General features: G+C 43.4%; 1 protein-coding gene across 1 annotated transcript in view; it reads right to left on the reverse strand.

The window, feature by feature from the left end:
* Positions 1–26,668, reverse strand: part of CDHR3 (cadherin related family member 3) — a 74,571-nt gene that overhangs the window by 17,179 nt on the left and 30,724 nt on the right. Inside the window, 8 exon segments of the mRNA XM_074958274.1 lie at positions 3,275–3,519; positions 5,646–5,817; positions 10,642–10,868; positions 14,268–14,366; positions 14,514–14,613; positions 16,795–16,963; positions 20,488–20,677; positions 24,115–24,266. Of these exon segments, the coding sequence (XP_074814375.1) occupies positions 3,275–3,519; positions 5,646–5,817; positions 10,642–10,868; positions 14,268–14,366; positions 14,514–14,613; positions 16,795–16,963; positions 20,488–20,677; positions 24,115–24,266 (1,354 nt within the window).

The raw sequence follows: 26,668 nt of genomic DNA on the forward strand, positions 1-26,668 counted from the left end.
TTGTTGACAACTAGTGTAGAAAGTATGTTTCTGATTGTGCTCCTGTATTTTACAGTAAAACATGCATACGTGTGTTTAAAAACTTTGGATTGCCTTAGGGTATGTCTACACTGCACTCAGGAGGTGTGACTGCAGCATGTGTAGGCATATCCTAGCTAACCTTGAAGCTAGCTTGAGTAACAATATCAGTGTGGCTGCAGCAGCAGGGATGGTGGCACAGCCCCTAGCCATTTAAATATGTACCCAGAGTCCTGGGCGGGGTGGTACTCAAGAAGGTAGCCCATCTTGGACTGCTGCCCCCTCCACTGAGATTGTTACTTGAGCTAGGTTTGATCTAGCTAGATCAAAGCTAGCTCAGGAAAGTTTACCCATGCTGCAATCCCATCTCCCGACTGCAGTGAAGATATACCCTTAGACAATGAGAACTTTCTACCTCACTATCTTAGTATATGGAAGTACAGGAAATGCTGCCCAGTGTTGAGGTAATAGTTTCTAGTTATCTAAGGCAAAACTGGAAAGTTTTAAAGCACTACCTTTGTATGCAGTTCAATGCCAATGTAGTAGGAATACTGTTACAATACATTACATAAAAATAGGTGAAACCCCAAATTCTCATGTGACCTTCCTTGGCTCTAGAAAAAAGCCTAAACACAAAGTTGTGAGCTATATCAGAGGTCCCCCCAAATGAGAGGTATTCTGAAACAGAGTTTTGATTTGGCCCATTATTAAGGAGTTAACAGATCCATTGTTAAGGCTGAATTTTGAAACGGGCATAACATGGAGCATAAATTATTGTTTTTTCTCTACTGTGGAGTCCTTTCTGTGTGAAATTTTACACTATTCGTTTTCATTGCCTTTGAGTTTCCTATATAGTTTTCATTAAATTTTTGATTGGTTTCTGGACTAAATTCATAGTTGCTGGGAGGCTAGTAGCGTGAGGGAAGCAGAATTGGGGTTGTGATAGGTGATCTGTGGTGCGTGGTAGTTTGTGGTAATAGTAAAGTGTGTGGCTGTGGGAGAAGGGGTAGAGAGTAAGTACCGGTAGGCAGTTTAACATCTGATTTCTATAATTTGGTGGGTGTGGAAATCTTAACTCATTCACTACAGGGTATTTTTGTATATTACTAGAGATAGGAGTCAGTTAGGAAGTTTGGATCCAGGCATTTTCAAAGCAAAGCTCTTGTGATTTCAAACATTCCATGTGTGAGATTCTGGGTTTCTGATCCAGGCCTGGGTCTACTTGGCTCATCTGTGGGTTTACTAAGGGCACAGCACGTAAGATTCCACTCCCTCGTCCACCCTCTGCAACCTCCCCACATCTTGGTTCAGGTGCGCTGGGGAGAGTAGGGACTGATACCAGCAAGCAGGGGGGCAGAGAGGGGTGAAGAATGGGGGAGACCCGTGGCTGCACACCCCTCTTTTTTAAAACACCAGCCAGTAGAGCTGACATGGCACAGGATGACAGAAGCAAACTGCATCTGGTAAAGTGCTGGCACAAATTGCCTCCCTCTGAGGGAAGTGATGGAGACAGGGAAAGAATTGTGACTCTGAACCACAGTTCTTCCTGAGGTGGCTCAGCTATGGACCATCCCATATATACAAAGGTGGATTAAGGTTTCCCTGGGCCAGAGTAAGTGGGGGGGCCCCTAGGCATCCCTTCTGTCTGCAGCCCCACCCACAGCCCCACCCTTTTTTGCCCCTTTCCTGGGACCACACCCCTGTTCCACCCAAGGTCCCCCCCATTCCGCCAGTCCCACAACTCGTTTGCTCTTTTCTGCCCTGCCCCCACGGCGGCCCCAAGACAGGAGAAGCTCTGTCCCTGTGACACAGCCCCAGGCTGCAGCAGGAAGTGAGAGCTCCCAGGGCCGCAGTAGGGGTCTGGGTGCTGGGGCTTCCCCTACCACCTCCCACGCTTCTGGGGGGGAACAGGGTCGGGGTGCTGGGGCTTCTCTCGCCTGGTGTTTCTGCCGGAGAGCGGGGTCAGGTACAGGTACTCCCCCTGCCGTCCCGTGGCTTCTTCCAGAGAGGGGGTCAGAGTAGTGAGGGGGCTTCCCCTGTCCCTGGCTTCTGCCGGGATGGGGGTGGGGCACTGCGGGGTTTTCCCCCATCCCGCGGCTTCTGCCAGGGACAGGGTCAAGGTGTGGGGGGGTGCTGTGGGGTTTCCCCTGTCCCGCAGCTTCTACCAGGGACGCAGTCTGAGGACCTGGGGGTGGGCTTCCCCTATCCTGTAGCTTCTGTCAGGGATGGGGTTGGGGATGCTGGGTGGGGCTTCCCCCGCCCCACCTGCCAGGTGGCTGAAGCCAGGGCCCCCCAGTTGGCCTGGGCCCGTGGGCCCAGTGGCTAAACTCCCACTGCATATGTAGGACATTGACCAAAGGCTCCATCCCACACTTAGCGTTTCTTTGCAACTTTGTGTGCTTGAAACAGAAAAAACATTGGATGAGGGTGAGTGGGATATGCGAGAGGTGTAGACAGTCACTGGGTGTAATATTTGGGTGACCTAAGTGATGGAGAAATATCCCTTCTGGCTGTTTGAAAGCTAGTTTTGTGCTACCTTTTTTTGATCTTCACACACAAAGATTAATCTGTATTCCATCATTAGAGAAACATACAGATGTGTGAGTCAGCCAAAGCAGTGTATAGCTAGGAACCAAAAACCAGTCTCTGAGAAATGCGTGAAGAAACGTTAATATCCCAGGCAAAGGTTAACTCCTGCTCTCTCCTTATCAATGCAGCTGCCAACGTCTATAACTTCTCAATTGTCTGCTCTAACAGTCTCCCCATGGTAGGCTCCACGGCTCAGGCAGGGCCCATCTGTTTTCTCAGGCTTTCAAGGGAGAGTGGGAGTTAGAGGGGATGGCATGTAGAGTATGTTGCAGAATGGGGTATTTTTAATCAATTATTTTATTATGGCTTGATATTTTGACAAGGGGATAGGCTTTGGGATGCTTTTTTGTATTGGCTATGATCTTAGGTGATGGCAGGGTACCTGGACCTTTGGGTAGGTGCCTTTTTTGTTGTAGAAAGTTAAATAAAAAATAAACATTATGGGTTTGTATATGGGTCCAATCCTGCAAGACACTGAGCTCCCTGTCTCCCACTGACTTCACTGTAAATGGAAGACGCTTACCCTTGCCTAGGATTGGGCCCACAGTAATTCTTGTGTTCTTTTGAGTGCACTTACCCTCCGTTGTTTTAATTGTCCCACACAGATAGATCCCCCATGCAACAGCCACAGAATTAAGTTGAAGATTCAGAATTTCAGTGAACTTACTGTAGTAGTGATGGTAGTAGTTGGGTTTGGGATAACTTTGATGCTTAATATCACTGTCCCAGTTTCAATGAGGGCTGTAGCTCTGTTCGAACTTGACAGCAAATTGTCATCTGTTATATAGACGCGCAGTCTGTAGTCCCAGATTCTATCCAAACCACTGTCATAGTCAAATCTAGATGCAAGAATCAACTGAGAGATGTTGGAGCCAGCACTTGGTGAAAAAGTGAAATGATTATTCACATTACCTAAAAGTAGAAGCAAAAAAATCCACATAAAACTAAGTTTGCGGATGACACTAAACTGGGAGGAGAGGTAGATGTGCTGGAGGGTAGGTATAGGGTCCAGAGTGACCTAGACAAATTGGAGGATTGGGCCAAAAGAAATCTGATGAGGTTCAACAAGGACAAGTGCAGAGTCCTGCACTTAGGATGGAAGAATCCCATGCACCGCTACAGGCTGGGGACCAACTGGCTAAGTGGCAGTTCTGCAGAAAAGGACCTGGGGATTACAGTGGATGAGAAGCTGGATATGAGTCAACAGTGTGCCCTTGTAACCAAGAAGGCTAATGGCATATTTGGCTGCATTAGTAGGAGCACTGCCAGAAGATCGAGGGAAGTGATTATTCCCCTCTATTCGGCGCTGGGGAGGCCACATCTGGAGTACTGCGTCCAGTTTTGGGCCCCCCACTACAGAAAGGATGTGGACAAATTGGAGAGAGTCCAGCAGAGGGCAATGAAAATGGTTAGGGAGCTAGGGCACATGACTTATGAGGAGAGGCTAAGGGAACTGGGCTTATTTAGTCTCCAGAAGAGAAGAGTGGGGGGCAGGGGAGGTTTTGATAGCAGCCTTCAACTACCTAAAAGGGGGTTTCCAAAGAGGATGGAGCTAGGCTGTTCTCAGTGGTGACAGATGACAGAACAAGGAGTAATGGTCTCAAGTTGCAGTGAGGGAGGTCTAGGCTGGATATTAGGAAAAACTATTTCACTAGGAGAGTGGTGAAGCACTGGAATTGGTTGCCTACGGAGGTGGTGGAATCTCCATCCTTAGAGGTTTTTAAGGCCCAGCTTGACAATGGGATGATTTAGATGGGGTTGGTCCTGCTCTCAGCAGGGTGTTGGACTAGATTACTTCCTGAGGTGGCTTTAAGACATCTTTTTGTGCCCTCCCAATCCTGGGCTGTTCTGGGTCACCGGCTTAATTTAGGGCTTGTCTACACTTAAAACATTACAACAGCACAACTGCACCACTGTAGCGCTTCAGTGTAGACACTACCTACGCTGATGGGAGGGATTCTTCCATCAGCATAGCTAATCCACTTCCCCGAGAGGTGGAATTCTTCCACCGGCTTAGCGCTGTCTACATGGGGACATAGGTTGTCTTAACTACGCCACTCAGGTTTGTGGATTTTTCACACTCCTCAGTGACGTAGTTCTGCTGATCTAATTTTCTAGTGTAGCCCAGGCCTTAAGCAGCATCCCTATGGCTGCACTATGGGTTTCAGCACTGCCTTGTAGTGTGGAGACCCACCAATTGACATGCCTCTTTCGCTCCCAGCTTCATCCCCTGCATGTCCCCTATACAAAGCTTTGTCCTCAGAAGATAGCCTTACCATTCTTTCCTCAGAGCCTGCACCAGGAGACCCCTCCCATGGCCAGGACCAGGGCTTTTAGAGCCCCTTTATGCTACTCTGAGCCTTTTATGTTGTATAAAGGGACTGGAGTGGGGGTGAGGCTCTCACCCTCTCTGCTTAAGATATTTGTCTGCATCACCTGTTTAATCATTACCCCATTCTCAACTACTGCCTCAAAAGCAGAAGTTTTTCCTAAGTTCAGATGGCCCCCTTTTTGTGAAATGAGGCAACACCAAATGTCTCAGCACCTGGCTTATAATTGATTTTTGTGTCCAAGCACGCGTTCTTACAAAGGGATTTTAATGAGTACAGCATGGAGTTAGGACACAAGTTTTGTCGAGCAGTTTGGAGCAGTGCCCCAAATTCCACTCTGTTACACTGATAGAAATCTGAAATACTGGAACTTCATTAAGTCCACTGGGGTTTTTCCAGTGTACCTGTTATAACTGAAAGTACAACTTGTCCCTGTGTACAAGAGTAGCAGCAGTCTGGCTGGCTCCAGTGAGTCAATGTGAGTTTTGCCATTAATTTAAATGGAAGCTCTCACTAGCTAATCTTTAAGTTATTTCTAAAGTGCCTGTCTATCACCATCTTATTAAACCCTAGCCAATATCAGCATTAGCATGTAACATGTACTAGACTTTTTTGTTCACAAAATCAAATGGACTATCTATATCCAAGCATTTTCCCCATGCACCAGGCATGTAACAATGACATTCAAGAGCCAAACAAGTGCAGTACCTGAATTAATGAAGTACCGGAAAGATCTGGGACTAGAATCGCGATCAACACACTCTATCCTGAAACCCTCAATGTTGGTCCCAACAGCTAGGTCTACCGGGATTGCCAATGAATAGGTATTGGCTGAACAAACTGGTTTTTCATCATTTACTTCAAGAACATTGATGGTTACCTGAAAGAGAGCCAGCTGATCAGGTGAGATTCTTTCAGTATGCTGTGCCAGAATATTACCAGCTCTAGTAGCTGGTAGGATTTGTTCTTCATTCTTTTTATTGACAGTAGTTAAACAAGAGTGGCAGGGAAGGTCCATTAATTTAGTTTTGGCCTTGGACATGTTAAAGTTCAAGAGATTATGAACTCATGTTGTGACCGATGTTTCTTTAGAACTCAGATTCATTAAGGCTATTATGTTCTAACATTGAACTTTCTTTTATGTGGGACTTTTGATTTTTTTGAATTGCCTAAAGTATGTGATAGTCAGAATGGAAAATAATACTTTACACTTATTAGATCTAGCCAGTCAAGGTTCTCAAAGTGCTTCACAAATGTTAATTAAGCTTCCTGACATTTAATAATAATTCAGCGACTGAGGTTTTAAGGCCTGGTTTGACAAAGCCCTGGCTGGGATGATTTAGTTGGGGTTGCTCCTGCTTTGAGCAGGGGGTTGGACTAGATCAGTGGTTCTCAAAGCTGGTCCATCGCTTGTTCAGGGAAAGCTCCTGGCAGGCCGGACCGGTTTGTTTACCTGCCACGTCTGCAGGCTCGGCCGATCGCGGCTCCCACTGGCCGCAGTTTGCCGCTCCAGGCCAATGGGGGCTGTGGGAAGCAGCACGGGCCAAGGGACATGCTGGCCCTCCCTTCCTGAGGTCTCTTCCAACCCTAATCTTCTATGATTCTACAACTGTTCCATGCATGAAGGGAGCCCTTCTCATGTAGATCAACCCTTCCCCATGTGGAGATGAGGGGCAGTGAGAAGGTAAGCATTCTCCCCCCAACCCCCCTTGTTCCTTCACCAAGCAGTTATTGGCTGGAATGGAAAATTGGGTCTAAATTCTTGGAGATAATACAATTTTTTTGAATAGCAAAATCAAATGTAATGCAAAAATGGGGTAAAGAGAGATGTTAACCACTGAAGGAAAGAGTTTATATGCACAGAAGTTTGGTGTTCTCTGAAACATATAAGGAGTGAATGTAAGCTTATGTCGACACTTAAAGCAGTGTGTACAGTACACAGGGCCATCCTTAGGCATACACAACATATGCAGCTGCGTAAGGCACCTGAAAATTTGGGGCACCACTGGGTCTTTGTGTCCACCCCCCTGGCTTTCCTATCCCTGTTCTGACCCTTTCTGCAGGCTCCCACAGCTGGCTGCTGCAGCCCGGTGAGTCTTCCTCGGGAGGGGATCTAGTATTTAAAAGGTTTCAGAGTAACAGCCGTGTTAGTCTGTATTCGCAAAAAGAAAAGGAGTACTTGTGGCACCTTAGAGACTAACCAATTTAATTGAGCATAAGCTTTTGTGAGCTACAGTTCACTTCATCGGATGCATACTGTGGAAAGTATAGAAGACCTTTTTATACACACAAAGCATGAAAAAATGGGTGTTTCCACTACAAAAGGTTTTCTCTCCCCCTACCCCACCCCAGATTGATAGAGCCAGAAGAGTTCCCAGAAGTCGCCTACTACAGGGCAGGCCTAACAAAGAAAATAACAGAACGCCACTAGCCGTCACCTTCAGCCCCCAACTAAAACCCCTCCAACGCATTATTAAGGATCTACAACCTATCCTGAAGGATGACCCAACACTCTCACAAATCTTGGGAGACAGGCCAGTCCTTGCCTACAGACAGCCCACCAACCTGAAGCAAATACTCACCAGCAACCACATACCACACAACAGAACCACTAACCCAGGAAACTATCCTTGCAACAAAGCCCGTTGCCATCTGTGCCCACATATCTATTCAGGGGACACCATCACAGGGCCTAATAACATCAGCCACACTATCAGAGGCTCGTTCACCTGCACATCCACCAATGTGATATATGCCATCATATGCCAGCAATGCCCCTCTGCCATGTACATTGGTCAAACTGGACAGTCTCTACGTAAAAGAATAAATGGACACAAATCAGATGTCAAGAATTATAACATTCATAAACCAGTCAGAGAACACTTCAATCTCCCTGGTCACGCCATTACAGACATGAAAGTTGCGATATTACAACAAAAAAACTTCAAAACCAGACTCCAGGGAGAGACTGTTGAATTGGAATTCATTTGCAAATTGGATACAATTAACTTAGGTTACCTTGCATAATGACTTAGCCACTCCCAGTCTCTATTCAAGCCTATTTCCCCTTGTTCCCCCCCCCCCCCACGTTCTTGTTTAAACCCTGAATTTGTGCTGAAATGGCCCACCTTGATTATCATACATATCGTAAGGAGAGTGATCACTTTAGATAAGCTATTACCAGCAGGAGAGTGGGGTGGGGGGAGAGAGAACCTTTTGTAGTGGTAAACACCCATTTTTTCATGCTTTGTGTGTATAAAAAGACCTTCTACACTTTCCACAATACGCATCCAATGAAGTGAGCTGTAGCTCAGGAAAGCTTATGCTCAAATAAATTGGTTAGTCTCTAAGGTGCCACAAGTACTCCTTTTCTTTTTAGTATTTAAAAGTGAAAAAGCCTCCAGCCTGCCAGACCTATTAGCACAACGCTGAAACTGTTAAAGAGCCATTCAAGGGGTAATGAAGCCATTGAACAGGCATTTGCCAAACCCCAGGTATGTACTGCCAGTTTCTGAATTTACTGACAAAAACAGTTGTGCATTACTGTAATATTTAGTCAGAACATGTCAGTCTACAGGATCTTAGTTTAAAATTTGCTTTAAAAATATTTCATTAGTGAGTTGGTGAAGATTATAAAATCACATCTCTAAAAAATCCTTGCATAGATTTTTAGATGCACAATCATCTTTAGCCTTAAACGCTTGGCTCTTCAGACATATAGTTTTTAAAATAAATCCTTCAAAAGACCACCCTTATCTAAAATACACATTTTAATTACTAAAGTAAAAAAAAACTTGCTTGGAAAGTCTCTGTCCTTCCCTTTCTCCCTTCACACCTGCCCCCTCCAATTGAAGAGAGCCCTTAAAGGGAGAACACCCCTTTCCTTCCAGATAGGGAAGCTCTTTGTCCAGTTTTCTTTACTTCTGACTATCTGATGAACTAGTTTTAAGAGAACCCTCCAACAAAACCTTAGTAAGATATAAAATCCTTTGTTATGCCTAAAATCTTTGGAAACTTTAAAAAAAAAAAGTTGGTGAAATTTCATAAACATTGTCTATTGTTATGGAGATCACACAAAGTAAATTAGTGTCCCCTTTTTCTAAAAGCAATGAACATTGTTATGAACACCCTAAACCTTTGTGACTGATTAATTTAAAATAATGTCTTTGTTTCAGTGAGTTAAATATGTAGTAATCTAGAACGATTACTTTACGAAGGCTTAAGAGTACATTTAAAATATAAAATCAGCTTAGAAATACTGATTAAGAAAACGTAAAACGGAGAAGAGCTGCATCATGTATTCCATAATAATTAATGTTGTATTCAGCAAGACAGCTGACTCGCCCTTACTACAAAGTTTTTGCAAATAAATGTCTGACAAACTTCAGGGCCTATCAAAAAACCTGTGACTGACATTTTTTATTCCCAAATTTAGCGCTTTTAATTAGGTACCTTCTGCATGTCCATCCTGCGTGAGGGAGAGGGTACGGGGGTCTCTGTGGGGAACTGTGATTCCCCGCCACCATGAAGCAGGCCGGGCGTCTTGTTATCCTTTGCTGTCTCGTCCCGCCCCCACCTCCCACCGCCGGGCTGCAAGCTCAGGCTGCCATTGGGCATAGGGGCACCAGTTTAATAATACTGTGTAGGGTCCCATAAATTCTAAGAAGAAAAGGAGGACTTGTGGCACCTTAGAGACTAATAAATTTATTTGAGCATAAACTTTCATGAGCTACAGTTCACTTCATTGGATGCATGTAGTGAAGTGAGCTGTAGCTCACGAAAGCTTATGCTCAAATAAATTTATTAGTCTCTAAGGTGCCACAAGTCCTTCTTTTCTTTTTACGGATACAGACTAACATGGCTGCTACTCTGAAATAAATCCTAAGGACGGCCCTGACAATACAGGTACTACACATGAAGGTATACGCCACAGTGAAAGGCAGGCTGCATCCATACTTGTCACTGTGCTGTGTAGCCACATGTGGCAGTGAAAGGCTCCAGCAGCTCCCCACTGCCAGAGTTTTTCACTGCATCCAGGAATGGCTCTGGAAGGTGGGAGACAGCAGAGAGAGGCGCTGGCAGCAGGAAACTGCTGGAGCCTTTCCCCACTGCTGCAGCCTTTCACTGTGGTGGGGAAAGGCTCCTGCAGCGGGGAGACAACAGGACACTATGCTGCTAAAAATAGCAGTGTAGACTTGGGAGGCATTGCTTGGCCATGTAGGGTGTATAGGCTAGATATCAGGAGTGCTGGGCACTCTACTCCCCTCACTGAAGCTGTGCCTCACAGTCTACACAGCTATTTATACCCATGCTAGCTGGGTGTGCAGTATTTGTACTCAACGTGCTGCTGTAAGTGTAGGCATGCACTTTACGGCCTTTGTGGATACACAGAAAGCTCTCTCGCTGCCCACCAAAAATATCAAGAATGAATAACAGGCAGATAAAAGAAAGTGTTTAAAGGAAAAAACAACAAATAAATATGTTTTTTGTTTTGTTTTGTTTTTTAATGCCAGGACTCCCTGCTCACTCCCACTGTATTCTCCCTTTGTGTGAAATTCAGCTCTGTGTAGAGAGCCGGTCCACAGCCTTAATATCACTTCAGTGGGAGTCGAGTGGTGCATAGGTCTTGGGATGACCGTGGACATAGATTAAATTTTGCCTCAGGTGGGGGTGACATTTGCCAAAGTAGTATAGTTTTACTCACGGACACTGTAGCAAGCTTCTCTGCGTCAGAAGCTTGCACTATGAGAATGTACTTCTGTGTTGTTTCATAGTCTAGTGTAGCTATAATCTCCAGATTTCCTTCATTTGGGTCGATCCAAAATATATTTGTGTAAGAAAGGGTACCTCCTCCAGCTACAATAGAATATGTGATTCCAGTAAACGGTAAATCCTTGTCTGTTGCACTCACTTTTCCAATGCTGGATCCAGCTGAAAAGAAGAGTCATGTTATCTTAACGTTTAAAAAAATTACATACAAAATGAAATGTACAGACTATAAGGCTCCTCCTAAGTGAGTTTCTTAGTTCAAATGATGTAGGTAGATTTTGTTGTAACTCTAATTTAGGACTTGTCTACACAAGTAGTTATTCCAGAATAGTCATTCCAGATTAACTCCTGGTGTGGATGTTGTTATTCCAGAATAATAGTCCCTTATTCCAAATTAGCTTAATCCATTTCCAAAGGTATTCTTATTCTGGTATGAGTGTGTCCACACCAGGACTTAATCAGGAATAGATGCTGTGCTTGAAGTTCATACACTACCTTAATCTGAATTAACTTCTCAGAATAAACAAGCCCTCAATATTTGTTTTTTCTTTTTTTTTAAACCAACCCCTCCCCCCTCCCCCCCCCCAAAAAAAAAGAGGAGGGGGAAGAAATCCAAAAGTTTCCCATATTTTGGCTGTCAGTTTCCCCATATATATGATTTTTCATATGTGATGCTAGAGTGACTTCTGTGTAGGAGTTAATTTCACCCTAAATGCATATTTAAATAACCAGCTTCTTATGAACTATTGGCTAAATGCCCAAAGTGAACCAGGGAGGGGAGGTTTAGGAGCTGTTGTGACTGAGGCCATTAGCATTTCATTTATTTCTCCTCCTGGCTCTGTGAATTCCAGCCCTGCTGCAGATTGCTAGCTCCTAGTTGGTGTGACAGCCAGCATGCTTTCTGCCAGCACTACCCCATCCCCAGAATCCCGTTAGAGCCCACATCTGTATTTTCTCCAAAAATGTGTGCTGTTTTGCAAAGGGTTTTTAAAGCAACAGTATTTAAAGGTTTACATTAACACTTGTTTAACTCCTATAAGCATTCTGCAGAATCCAGCAAAACTCTGTAATGGACACAGAGGTTTATAGTCACACATGTGTTTCAGAGATTTATTTAAATGATTACATTACAAAGGTCTGAATCACACAAGTGGGAGGAGGGAAACACATGCAAGACAGGAAACTCCATGAGGTTCCCCATATTGTGCCTACAGAGAGGCAGTGTATGATGCCTAGCCTCACCCCTACACCATGGAACTAACAGATCTCTCAAAACCAAAGCATTCCTGATAGCTGCATGAATCTAGGGGAAACAGCTGAAGATCAGGGCCCTGGCCCTCTACATGGAGACCTATGCCTCCACGCTATGTCTCTGCTCTCCTTGATTCCCATCAGCAACTTGACATTTTAGCTCCTGCAGAAGCCATACTGCCAGGAAATACTAGCCTGCCAAGCCACCAGAAAGTCCTCCTCTTCTGAGGAGACAGGAAGTGAACCCACATCTCCTGAGTCCCAGTCCAGTGCCTTACCATTACACCATCCTTTGTTCTGCTGTTTTGCTTGAAAAGCATCGCTGAGCTCAAACAGGTACTTTCAAACCACACAAAGCTTGTAGAGTTTCAGAAGCAGCCTCAACATGTTCCCCCCTGAATGCAGGCCAGGATTTGGTAGGTATTGCAGGCCCAGTCATATCTTGCAATTTTGCTGTAGGCCTGCCATACTTTTTTCAAGTGATGGTTCTGTGCATTGTCTTTTGTCTACCTACAGTTGTGGCCATCTTCAGATGACATGACCCCCTCCCTGGCTGGGAAGAGGTTAATGACAGCCTGTGAGCTCAGTCAGCCCCACCCATTAAAACCTGCCAGAGGTGTCAAGCCTGAAGGGAGGAGTCAAAAAGGAAAAGCCCAGCTCAGTAGTGGCTGACCAGGAGAAGGAATGGATTTCTTGTGCTAGGCCCTTAAAGGAAGGCCTGGTTGAGACCAGAGGAAACCTAGAAGCTGCCTGGAGGAAGCCTGGGCTGGTACCCAGGGCCAGTACCCAGGTCCTATCCAGAGCCTCCTAGATACCAGAGCCTCCCAGGGTAGATAGGGACCTTTCAATTTGCTTTGTTCCTTGTAACTGATCTGAGTCACCAGAAGTAGACCAGGCCTTCCTTGAGAGGTCCACATCTCCTTCTGGTCAGCCACTAGTGAGCTAGACTCTTTCCTCTTTTCTGTGTGGGCTTCACAGTCCCAATATGTGGGCCATTTTTTAAAATTCAATATGGTGGTGGGGAGGGAGGGAACCACTACAGTGCGTGGTGGAAGAGTGGATTTTAATAAAGAGTATCACTTCTGTTTTGGGGGTGAGTTTTCACTTTTACGTTTTTGCTGCCTCCAATTTAAGCTTGGTTTAATGACATGTTATAATAGAAAAGTTCCACATCCAGTGCAGATTGGCTAATGAAACTGTGCTGTATGAACTAGAAAAACCCTGGCCCTTTAAACCCAGTGAAAATGCCTGCAAAAGACTGTAACTTCCATCTTTTACCCCCGCCTTCCAAAAAATCCCCCAAATTCCTGATGGAATTCTGTCTGTTCCTCTCAATTACCGTACACGGCAAGTAAGAAGATTTTAAAAGCTTGAGTTAAATGCAGCTGCAGGTAAGGGACATTGTAAACACACAGGTGGCAGGCACCCTACACAGAGGAAGAAAACACTGCTAACGCTGCAAAGAAGTTGCTTAGGAATAACTGCAGAACAAAGGTGCTGTTAGAGCAGAGAGCAAGCTGGAAGGTCTGGGGAGCTGAGAGAAGTGGAAAAGGCAGTGGGCAGCCACAGGGGAGGCTGAGGCAGGCCATGTAAAAGATGTGCAAAAGCTTCTCAGACAGCATGAGTGGAAAAACTCATGCTTGAAAGGTTTTTACCAAATTGTTTAACCTGCAAATTTTTGCTATTGCAAAAGTAGGTTCCTCACAACAAATGCGTATTCCCCCACCCCCAAGCAAGTGCAAGTCTAACTCTGTTTCCTTGTATATACTACTCTACTAGGCAGGAGTGGATAGTCTTATGCTTAAAGTATTGCCCTGGGATTCAGGGGCATGGTGACACACCCACTACAACAGAGGCTTCAAGGGGTCCTCAGAAGGCAGCTTTATGGCTGTCATTCACAGTGCCAGAGACAGGGGAATCATCCCTTAGCTGAACCAAGGCTTTTTGGACCCATTTATGCTCTTTTACATAGTGTAAAGTGGCCAGAGTGGGAGTGAGGATCTTGCCCAAGAGAGGTGTATTCAGTTCTTGGTTCTACCACAGAATTGCTATGTAACCTTTGGCAAGTTACTTAATCTCTCTCCCCGATTTGTTAAAGGGGACATAAAAATACTTCCTTTCTCCCACCCTTTGCCTGTTTTGTCTATTTACAATGTAAACCCTGTACTTTTGAGGTTGTGCAGTGGGGTCCTGATCTTGGCTGGGGCTTTGAGGCACTATTGTAATACAAACTAATATATTTTTGCTCCAAGATGATTATTTTACACTGTAACAACCTTACACCTGTAGGACAGCCTTTACTTACTGTACCTCGGGTAATTTCTGAAACATTGAATACATATGATGGGTTATTGAAGCCTGGGAAGAATTCATTCACTGGAATTATTTTGATGTAAATGTAGATATTATCTGGAAACATAATGGAAGATTAACTAATGGTTAAGTATGGCTATGAAAACATCTGTTGAACATAAACATATTTTGAATAACATTCCTTCTTCTATGCAGGAACAGCATAGGAAAAAAATCTCAAAGAAGAATAAAAGGAATACTTGCTAGTATAGTAAGGCTGGGCAATATCTTGCACCACAGCTGTCAAAGTATATTCCTCAACTGCTAGATTATCTGGATTTTCGAAATCCAAACCTCCAATCAACTAGATTAAAAAAAGGAAACTGTATTTATACCTTGTTACATAAAGTCACAGCACACACCAAGCAAATGATGATTTCCAGTGTTCTGTCAATGTGCTGGCTAAGTACATATATCACTGCCCTCTTTGAATTATACAAGCAATTAATAAATTACAGGACTGAATACACTCTCTGGTGGCTAGCTGTAATTCCTAACTTCATTACAGCCAAGAAGATTCATTCTCCTTTAGCTAAAGTTGTAGGTGGCCTGGGTTATATGTAGCTGAAAGTCTTGATCTTTTTATCTTTTGAGTTCAAAGTGTGTGTAGCCTGCTGGCGAAGTGTAACAAGTCCCTTATCTCATGGTTGGTCCATAAAGAGGAAAAAAGCCTACTACTACCACCACCACCTAACAATGTTGATCCCTTCGATCAGAGGTTCTGAACCAGGGGCCTGGGGCCTCCTGGGGGGCCATGAGCAAGTGTCAGGGGGTCCTCCAAAATAAACCAGAGAGTAAGGCTGGCATTAGGCTCCCTGGGACCCAGGGCAGAAAGCCAAAGCCCAAGCCCCGCTGTGCAGGGCTGAAGTCAAAGCCCAAGCAATTTAGCTTTGCAGGGCCCCAGGCAATTGCCCTGCTTGCTACCCCCTAATGCCGGCCCTGGTTTTTAATCTACTGGATATGCTGAAAAACAGTTGCTGTGGCATAGGTTGGCCATGGAGTTTATATAGCATGTTGGAGGAGCCTCAGAAAGAAAAAGGGTGAGAACCCCTGCTTTAGATCATGGGATGTAGGCCTATGCTTAAGGTCTCAGGTTCAGTCACTGATGATAATCCCTGAGGAGAGTTGTTACAAAGTGGTTGCCCAAATGGGGAATCAAAACCCAGTCTCTTGCATTGTGCCATCCTTTGTAGCACCCATACTGGGGTTGTCAGCACTAAAGTTCAAGTCTCTACCATTTGAGTTAAAATAGTAACTCCTTCAGCCGGTAGCAGTAGTAGGCTCTTATCCTCTATGAAATAGCCAGTGGAGGGGAAATGGCACATTTAGCCAGCATGTTACATTATACAGCCAGGGTGAGCAGAGGAGATTAGGACCATAAATTCCTGTGTTTCATGCAAATGTTTCTTAGCCTTGTAGATGAGGAAGTAGTTTGCTGTACATCAACATCCATCATGCTTCTGCAATGTTCTCCTCTTTTGAATGGTATATCTAGATGCTTGCTGGTTTGTGTATCTGCACAGTTTTTATCCACAAAACAACCAACATTACAAATGCAAAGCAATGGGATAGAGTTCTTGTAACTGCAGATCTGACTGATATCAGCACAAGGAATCCATTGTTCTGTCATGTGAAATAAACAAGTGCAAATCCCAACGTGCATTTGTATGAACTGACCACCTTGACAGGTTTCAGAGTAGCAGCCGTGTTAGTCTGTATCCGCAAAAAGAAAAGGAGGACTTGTGGCACCTTAGAGATTAACAAAGGTATCTGAGCATAAGCTTTCGTGAGCTACAGCTCACTTCATGGGATGCATGCAGTGGAAAATACAGTGGGGAGATTTTATATACACAGAGAACATGAAACAATGGGTGTTACCATACACACTGTAACAAGAGTGATCAGGTAGCTCTACAGTTCTTATCAGTGGAGTCAAGAGGCGATTTTGAGTTTGAGATTTCTGTGGTATGTCAATCTTTCTTCTGAATAGCCAAGATCTCATATAGTATTTTACAAACACTTGTGTGAATTGGGATTAGTCTGGCACTGTTTAAATTGCTGAGACTTGCCCCTGGTTGCTCGTGTTATACTTCCATATCAATGTTAAACAATCAATGTCAATATAGTGCTTTGAAACTCATTCCTATGTGCCCCCACACTCCTTAGAAAGGAGATTTCAAACAAGTCTATGGCTTTGTTTTTTTTCCCCAGTTTTAACCATTCTTTCAGATTTTAGAATAAAGAGCAATTGTGCATCATGATCTCCATAAAGACTCCATAAAGAACATTCTCACACATGCGCGCACACACACACACAATCATGCGTGCATTTCATCAACAGTTTCAATAGACTTCACCCTAGCCCAGTGTGAATAACAATTTTTCCTGAAAGGATAATGAATGGAGAGTATTAGAAGATACCTTAGTTCGATTTAAGAAACTGCCATCTTAATTGAGACTTCCTAAAACAAAACAATTAACTAACCACAATTTTTCCAGAGCCAGATGGATTCAGTGTAAATTTGTTACTTCCAAGTCCGGACAGTCCAGTGAAGTTAAATTCATTATTTGGTGATTCAACATCTATATCCTGGCAGTGATCTCGTAGGTCAAGGAAGAGTGTCCCAGTGGTGGCTGTTTCAGATACCTCAAGTCTGTCAAAAAGAAATGTTTCCCATCATGCCTCTTTACAACATTCCTCTGAACAGCTTTTGAAGTGTACTGCATATTGACTTCCACATACTTTTCAAACCAAAATCCCAGATTCCAACACCCCAAACTTTAGGAGCAGAACTGGAATCTGATCTGTATTTTGTGGGTAACCCCTTTCTCTCTCTAATGGGCTGAACCAAAACCCTTAGACAGAACCCAAACCAAATGCTCGGAACACCCCTTAACTTTGGAACCAGCATCAGGATCTCAGTTTAATCCACCTCTAATTTCAAATGAGTATCTTTTAAAAATCTGCATTTCAGTACTCTATCTACATGCTGAGACATGCTACTTCATTTGCCCCTTAATTGATACTTGGCCTGGGTTTTTCTTCACTGAACAAAATACTTAAGTATATGCTTAATTTTACTCATGTGAGTAGTCCCACTGAAGTTGGTGCGGGACCAAAATCAATTAGACTACTTGCATGTTTAAAGTATATGTTTTTGTGATTCATTGTATCAGGGCCTATGAAGGCATAAGGTTACTTTCAAACACTGAAATTAGTTTTTATTCTTTATCTTTGAACAGCGTGTGATATATTTCCAACTAAACTACTTACAATAACCCATGATCTGTCAGCTGAATCTGATATACCTCAATCAAAGCAATTCTCATTCATCACATTAGATTTGCAGAACTGAAGAGTTATTTCCTCCATGAATGGAATAGTAGACAAACAAAGTTGGAATGAGTTCCAGATGTTCTGTTCTAATGGTTGTCATCTTGACAATCCCATCTTCTATTGATGAAAGGCTCTGATACCTATATTATAATGCAATGTCAAGAACCCGATCCAGAATTATTTTGCAGCTTTCTGCGATTCTATTTCCCACAGTATCTCCTCCATCTCCCTACTTCCTTGTTGCTTGCAGGGATGGGGTGGAATCATGACCACTCCAGTCATTTCACTCAATACTCCTTGAGCAGCCTTGTATATGTCAGGCAAGTTGGGAATAGCTTGTGCTTTGTCTGAGACATAGACTCCTGGGGATTTATTTACAGGATGTGGGGTTCTATCCTTAGAAGCAGGGACCTTGAAAAAAGACTTTGGGGTTATGGCAGATAATAACTGAACATGAGCTCCCAGTGTAATGCTATGGCTAAAAGAGTTAATGTGATCCTTGGATGCACAAATAGGGGAATCTTGACGAGGAATAGGGTGAACCTCCATATTTGGCACTGCTTTGACCACTACTGAACATGGTGTCCAGTTCTGGTGTCCACAATTCAAGAAGGCTGTTGATAAATTGGGGAGGGTGCAGAGTAAAGACATGTGAATGACAAAAGGATTAGAAAACATTACAGTGATAAATGCTAGGAGCTCAATCTATTTAGGGTAACAAAGAGAAAGTTAAGAATGACTTGATGGCGTGGTAAGTAAGTACCTACATGGGGAACAAAATATTTGATAATAGGTTCTTCAATCCAATGGCTGGAAGTTGAAGTTAGACAAATTCAGACTGAAAATAAGGTATAATTTTTTAACAGTCAAAGTAATTAACCATTGGAGTAGTTTACCAAGGGTCATGGTGGATTCTTCATCACTGACAATTTTAAAATCAAGATTGGATGTTTTTCTAAAGGACCTGCTCTAGTTCAAACAGGAATTATTTCAAGGAAGTTCTATGGCCCGTGTTATGTAGGAGGTTGGACTAGATGATCAAATGAGTCCCTTCTGGCCTTAGAATCAATGAAAAATATCCCAAAGAGCTACAGGTTAAGGATCATGATGTTTAAAAACACAGGAGAAGGAGATTCTTCATAACGACAGGCTTTCTTCCTAATTGGGTGCTTTGTGCCATCCTTGGAACCTAAAGTAAATTGTTCAGATCAATTTAATAATTTCTCAATTTAGAGAGAAACACTTTCCTGTCACTAAACTAATTTTGCTGGGCTGATTTCCCATCTCACTTAATGCTATTCTGGTTTTTTCAATATGCTTTAATTAGAAGAGCTCTTCTCTCATTTCCTGAAGAATGAATAAATATCTAGGAGTTCAATCTAATCAGAAGTGACTGGTTTAAAGTGAGTTTCTTGCCTATCACTCTGATTCTGGGGGGGGGGGGTTGGTGGTTTTTTTTGTTTTGTTTTATTAAAACTGTACTGCAGTTTTTTAAAAACAAAGTGCTTAGGGCTCAATTCTGCTCTCAGTTACACCAATTTAATTCAAGAGTGACACCTCTGAAGTCAATTGAGTTAGACTGATATAAAACTGGACATGAGATCAGAACCAGGCCCTGGGATCCAACTCTGTAGTCCTTGTTCAATCACAGATCCCATTGACCCTCTCTGGAGTTTCACAAATAGCCGGGTTACAGGACTGGGTCTTTTAAATGTGAATTGAAAAGATTTGACAAAAAATACATCCAATGGGCCTTACAACTGGAGCTGTGTGAATAACTGACTTTTCGGTTTCCTGGTAGTTCTGAAAAATTGTGGAATAAAATGCAGTTTGTATCAAACTGAAAAATTTCAGCAAATCAAAAATTTTAGTGGCTGGGGGGGGCGCGGTCCCATATCTCAATGAGTACCCTAATCACTGGCCTAAAGATTAAAAGGGAGCTTCCTCCTCCTACAGCAGTTTTGTGAATGGTGCCAAAGCCTCCTTGTCAATCCAGTTCTCCCCCTCCCTCCATTCTTTGTTTATTAAAACTGGAAAACTCCCGCCCAATTCGTGAATAGTTTCATGTTGACTAAAGTTGCATTTGGGGGGAGGGGAGGGCAAATAAACAGTGTGAAAAATTTCTCCCAGCTCTATTGACAACAGCACAAAAATAGAATAACATCATGATCAGCCCCATGAACTGTGAAAGATTCTAAATCCTTCATGTCACAATCCCACCTATCCCCCCTTACCACACACATACAGTATGAATGATAGTCGTCCAGCAGAAAATAGCAGGACTGATGGTAATTGATAGTGCTTGCAACTGCACACCAACTGTGTATAATGGCAGAGTGGTCTATGCCCTGAAGAGTTTGCAGGCCAGGAACATGAAGATAGCAGACAAAGGAAGGGAGTTGGGAAAGGAGAGAGCAAAGGTTAAAATTAATAACAGCCAGAACAGTCTGAAAGTCAACCGCCTAGAATGATCCCATTTAATAAATTAGCATGAAATGAGAGAGGTGAAAAGTCTGCCCCTGTTCTGGACAGAAATGATGCTACTTTTAATTATATACAGTCTATGGCCCCTCGATGCTGTGGTGACTGGCATCTGAATGAGAGAGAGAGATAGATAAACGCCTGATTTGGCACAGATGTTTTGGGCCCAATTTTCAAATCTGAGCCAACAGGATGTTTGAGCCCTGCATCTAGCACACACAGTCAGCACTTATCAGTAGGAGCCAATAGGGAGTGCCCATTTGAACACACATATGCAGGATCTAGGTGCCTAACTAGGGTGCCCTACATCGCATATTGGCCCCGTCATATTGGTGAGAGACACTGTGAGTGGCTTAGTACCTGAAGTTGTACAAGCTACATTCTGGTGGGTTGTCATTAAGATCCTCAATAATGATGGTTATCTCTATTTGATTCGTTTGCCCACCACTGGGACTGTCCTCCACACGAATGACCAATGAGATGTTAGGATGTAGACGTAGGGGAGCAGCATCTCGATCTATTCGCATAGCCACGTAAATCACACCAGTGACTAAGAGGAAAAGAATGAGAGGTTAGATACTACTGGAAAGGAAATGACAAGAATTCATATTTAAATGTATTGTTCTCCTTAAGGACTTGATGGCTCAGGGAACTGGTGATAAATATACAGCCTTCCCTACCTCCATGTCACAGCTGTTTCTTTAGTGATCTGAAATAAACTGATGCATTTTATCTAACCCTTAGCAGATAAGTGTCCACAGCACAAAAATACCATGATGGCTGACAGCCTCAGCAGAGAAGCCAATAACTGACCAGGCATGGAGACGGGCCTACCCTCTCACCCCGAGTAGGGGTCTTTGTAAGTCAGGGGTGAGGTACATTGGCAGAGTAGTGTTGGGAAGCGTGCACTGCTAATGTTCATGCTGTCCCTGCTCTGTGGCTAAAGACAGAACTTCATTTTCTAGTGCTCTCAAGGCAGCTCTAGATCTACGTATAAATAAGAACCATTCTCATCTATGATGTAGTGAACATAAGAATGGCCATACTGGGTCAGACCAAAGGTCCATCCAGCCCAGTATCCTGTCTGCCAACAGTGGCCAATGCCAGGTGCCCCAGAGGGAGTGAGCCTAACAGGTAATGATCAAGTGATTTCTCTCCTGCCATCCATCTCCACCCTCTGACAAACAGAGGCTAGGGACACCATTCCTCACCCATCCTGGCTAATAGCCATTAATGGACTTAACCTCCATGAATTTACCTAGTTCTCTTTTAAACCCTATTATAGTCCTAGCCTTCACAATCTCCTCAGGCAAGGAGTTCCACAGGTTGACTGTGCGCTGCGTGAAGAAGAACTTCCTTTTATTTGTTTTAAACCTGCTGTCCATTAATTTCATTTGGTGGCCCCTAGTTCTTATATTATGGAAACAAGTAAATAACTTTTCCTTATTCACTTTCTCCACACCACTCATGATTTTATATACCTCTATCATATCCCCACTTAGTCTCCTCTTTTCCAAGCTGACAAGTCCTAGCCTCTTTAATCTCTCCTCACAGGGGACCCGTTCCAAACCCCTAATCATTGTAGTTGTTCTTCTCTGAACCTTTTCTAATGCCAGTATATCTTTTTTGAGATGAGTAGACCACATCTGTATGCAGTATTCAAGTGAGCTATAGCTCACGAAAGCTTATGCTCAAATAAATTGGTTAGTCTCTAAGGTGCCACTAGTACTCCTTTTCTTTTTGCAAATACAGACTAACACGGCTGCTACTCTGAAACAAAGTATTCAAGATGTGGGCATACCATGGATTTATATAAGGGCAATAAGATATTCTCCGTCTTATTCTCTATCCCTTTTTTAATGATTCCTAACATCCTGTTTGCTTTTTTGACTGCCGCTGCACACTGCGTGGACGTCTTGAAAGAACTATCCACGATGACTCCAAGATCTCTTTCCTGATTAGCTGTAGCTAAATCCGCCCCCATCAGATTGTATGTATAGTTGGGGTTATTTTTTCCAATGTGTATTACTTTATATTTATCCACATTCAATTTCATTTGCCATTTTGTTGCCCAGTCACTTAGTTTTGTGAGATCTTTTTGAAGTTCTTCACAGTCTGCTTTGGTCTTAACTATCTTGAGCAGTTTAGTATCATCTGCAAACTTTGCCACCTCATTGTTTACCCCTTTCTCCAGATCATTTATGAATAAGTTGAATAGGATTGGTCCTAGGACTGACCCTTGGGGAACACCACTAGTTACCCTTCTCCATTCTGAAAATTTACCATTTATTTCTACCCTTTGTTCCCTGTCTTTTAACCAGTTCTCAATCTATGAAAGGATCTTCCCTCTTATCCCATGACAACTTAATTTATGTAAGAGCTTTTGGTGAGGGACCTTGTCAAAGGCTTTCTGGAAATCTAAGTACTCTATGTCCACTGGATCCCCCTTGTCCACATGTTTGTTGACCCCTTCAAAGAACTCTAATAGATTAGTAAGACATGATTTCCCTTTACAGAAACCATGTTGACTTTTGCCCAACAATTTATGTTCTTCCATGTGTCTGACAATTTTATTCTTTACTGTTGTTCCAACTAATTTGCCTGGTACTGACATTAGACTTACTGGTCTGTAATTCCTGGGATCACCTCTAGAGCCCTTTTTAAATATTGGCGTTACATTAGCTATCTTCCAGTCACTGGGTACAGAAGCTGATTTAAAGGACAGGTTACAAATCATAGTTAATAGCTCTGCAATTTCACATTTGAGTTCTTTCAGAACTCTTGGGTGAATGCCATCTGGTCCCGATGACTTGTTACTGTTAAGTTTATCAATTAATTCCAAAACCACCTCCAGTGTGTCAAGTTCTGTCTTCACTCATTCACTTCTTGGTTATATACCCTTTCATCTGCCACTGTTCAAACAGGATAACTTGTCAGCCACGTATTACTATAGATAAAGAGCCAGAAGAGGGTGACAGAATGTGTTTATACGCTGTCTGTGTTTCATAGTGTACTAATGGGGAGTGTAGCGCTTTAAGCCCAAAAGGCATAGGGAATCCAAAGCATTTAGCAAGAAGAAAAAGTCACTGAGCCTGATTCTATTCTGTCCTGTGCTTTGTGTAGTCATTTACAACTGCACCAATCAGATTGAAAGTGCTACCAGCTCGGAAGGGTAGCATTCACTGACGCAGCTGTAAATGACTTGAGGAGAACCCGGTGTGCATGGGCAGAAGGAAAATAGGGGGCAGAAGTGTTTCTCTCCTGTTATATGAGCTCTTCAAGTCTTCTGAGATGTCTCACCTGGGGGAAATAATGGATTTGAATTACAGGGCTTCTGTAGGTCATATCCTGGGAGGGGATTCAGCCTGCACCATGAAGAACATTAAAGTCCCGGTCCTTAGCCCCCTGATCTGACCACGTTGTGTTGCTCTCATGGTTCAAAGAGGCATAAAACTGCCCTAAGAAGGCAACTGAGGAGACCGCTTCCCTAGGGGAAACCCAGGCTACATCACTATCTACATCACTCCCTCCCAGCCCACTGCTGGCGAAGTACGCATGTTGCAGGCAGGACCAGAGGTGGCTGGAGTGTGCCCTGAAAATCTCCAGCCAGCGCAACAGCCCCTTGGGGAATTCTGCAGCCAACACAGATTAGGAAAACGGTGGGGCTACACTAATTTATTCTGGAGGTGCCGGGGGGAACAGCCCTCAGGATCAGATGAGTTTCAGCCACTTTTGCCTCCCCCCCCCCCCCCCCCCCGATTTTTCACTTCCATGTTGAGCACAGCTCAGCCAGACCCAAGGACCTGGCCCTAAGAATGTGTTAACCCTATATAAAGTATGCTGCTTCTTCATATGGGCAGCGACAGAAGGAAATAAGGTAACTTAAAACTGGAGCCAAAGGAGTTTCTCTAACCTAGATTGTTTCCTTTCGTTGTACCAAAAGGCAGAGATAGATTGAAGGACAAATAGTATTTTTGTTTGTCTTACATGGATTTATGGCAAAATGCGTATTAGGTGGACTGATGCTGTAGACAAGTCTGCTGATAATCCCTTCATCATCATCTGGATCTTTAGCTGTTATATTGGCAACAACAGTTCCTGGGCTGTTTTCCTCTGGAATCCTGTAGACTCTCTCTTTCCTAGAGTAGACAAAGAAGTTCAACAGAGGCAAATAAATATTCCCCCACGTCCCTTGCTAAGTGTCAATATTGCTTGAGAGTCATAGAATTGTAGATGTCGGAAATAGAAGAGACCTGTTAGATCATCCAGTCCATCTCCTGGCAAATGGATTAGCTGTTTTCATTCCATCCACATGCAGGTTAAAAAATAAAAATAGTGGCAGCAGTATAAGGAATCTTGCTACGGAATAAATACGGTCACTGCTGCCAGGACAATATCATTTTAAAGAGCTTGTCTCAGTGGTGCAATAAACTTTTTAAATGACAGGGTCTGCTTTCCCCTGACTGAGCATTCCCAGAACTCCAGGCAACATTTGATGCACTTTATTTATAAAACCAGCTCAACATATTCACCCTGGCAGGGCCAGATTTCTCCTGAATGAGCTTATGGCCCAGGCATTGTTTTACATGCAGATTTGCATGGTTACTTGTGATTATTGCAGCTGCATGTACAAATGAGTATTCTGATGTGCAATTGCAACCACTGCATGTGCAAAAGTAGGCATGCCAGAGTGTGCGCAAAACTATGCAAGGGCCTCAGGACTCCCCTAATGGAAATCTGACCTATTCTATTGAAAATAATGCACATATCTTAGGGCCCGCTATGGCAAGGTGCTCACTGAAGTCAAAGGGAGTGGAGGGTGCTCAACACTTTCCAGAAGTGCTCAGCATCTTTACTGACAAACGTCAACATTTCAATGAGCTTCCCATGTCATTACTTAACTAGTTAATCATTCCATAGTCCATGGCCACCAAGGAAAGCAGGGCGCAATATATCATACTCTGAAGGACAATAGATATGGGTAGCTTTGACCAGCCAGGGAAGTGAATTACAAAGCCTAGTTCACTGTGGAGGATATCGTGCCTCTGGTCCCCAGATTTTCGAATGTAGGAACTGCTAGGGACAGCACCCAAGCTGCCCTAATTGTTACATCAGCACACAGGGAGAGAGGAGGAAAGCCACATAGAGCTTGACAAATCAAAGACAACCTGAATTTCACCTAGAAGCAAACAGGAAGGTAGTGAGGTCTATGGAGAATAGACACAATAAGTTTCAACTCATTTAAATTCCAATTTTTAAAAAACTTGCCCTCTTTGTGACTGGAACCCACACCACCTACCCACCCCCACAGGCAGGCCTAGCAGTACTATAGCACCTCTAGCCATGACATGGAGTGGTTATTCAGCCCTCCACGGGATCTTGCATGGAGAGACAGGAAGCTTCTGAGCACACTGCAGGTAATGCTGAATGCCAACACCACTGTGCCATGGGTTTGGCCACTTCCTTTTGAGATATATCTAGACTATGTGCTGTTGCTGATCTATCAGCCTCCTGCCAGTAGCTTTATATAGGATGCTTCAGGCAATGCCTTTTAGACAAAGACTACAATGTAATTAAGAGAGAAACATGTTTGCTTTCTTGTCTCCTCCTTTGGTTTCCCATTCTGAGGAGCAGATTTTCAAAGGGTTGGCTGCCGATGTAGGATTTTGCACACCAAGAACTGATGTGTTTGCATATCTTGTGGGCACTATTAAAAAGACCCTTTGAAACTTTCGTCCTAAAAGCTTTGATCAGAAAAAATGAAAACAGGTTTGTAAACTTGTCAAGTTTTCCCAAACTCCCACCACAGCTCTAACCATGATAGAGTCATGAAGTTCAAAGCCCAGGCATGCAGCTCACATGTGTTTTTGTATGTGACTCAGTAGTGATATGGGAGGTCAATTAATGAAGTATCATTTTATCTTTGGAAGCTCAAGCTCTTAACAAACAGCTTGAGCTGTGCTTTTTGGTTTGTAATACCAATAGAAATCCTTACCCTGAATAGGAAGAGACCATTTCATTCAGGGATCAACCAGATACCAGTGATTCTCTGTTCTATATAAATATTGTTTTTTACATCTAAAACACGAAGTCATTGCTGTTATTCATTAGCTTAGGAAATAGTATGGTTGAAAATAGATATTTAGCATAATACCAGTAGTCTTTCCAGTCTCCTGGATAAAATAACAATAATGGCAACTTTTGGAGGGGGAAAATCAGTCTAGAAAACAATGTGGTCCTACAGGTACAAATGGTGGTTCTGAAATCTAGGCTCCTCCCAGTTGTATGTGACCAGCACAGTAACGTGGGGCATCTACATTTAAACCTCTCTCTGCTAATTGTTTCCTTCATGCATTTCAAGTATCAAATAGGCAGGAAGAAAAAGCCACATTTCTATTTATAATACTTAGTTCTTCTATTTCACCAGACATCTCAGGCTTTACAGATCATACCCAGATCCTTGGCCCCAATTCCAGCAGCTTTCCACTGCTCAGGCAGCACAAAGCAGCCAGAGGGGCAGCTGGAAGTCTCTTGGCATGGT

The sequence above is a fragment of the Natator depressus genome, chromosome 1 (assembly GCF_965152275.1).
Source record: "Natator depressus isolate rNatDep1 chromosome 1, rNatDep2.hap1, whole genome shotgun sequence".
Taxonomy (NCBI): domain Eukaryota; kingdom Metazoa; phylum Chordata; order Testudines; family Cheloniidae; genus Natator; species Natator depressus.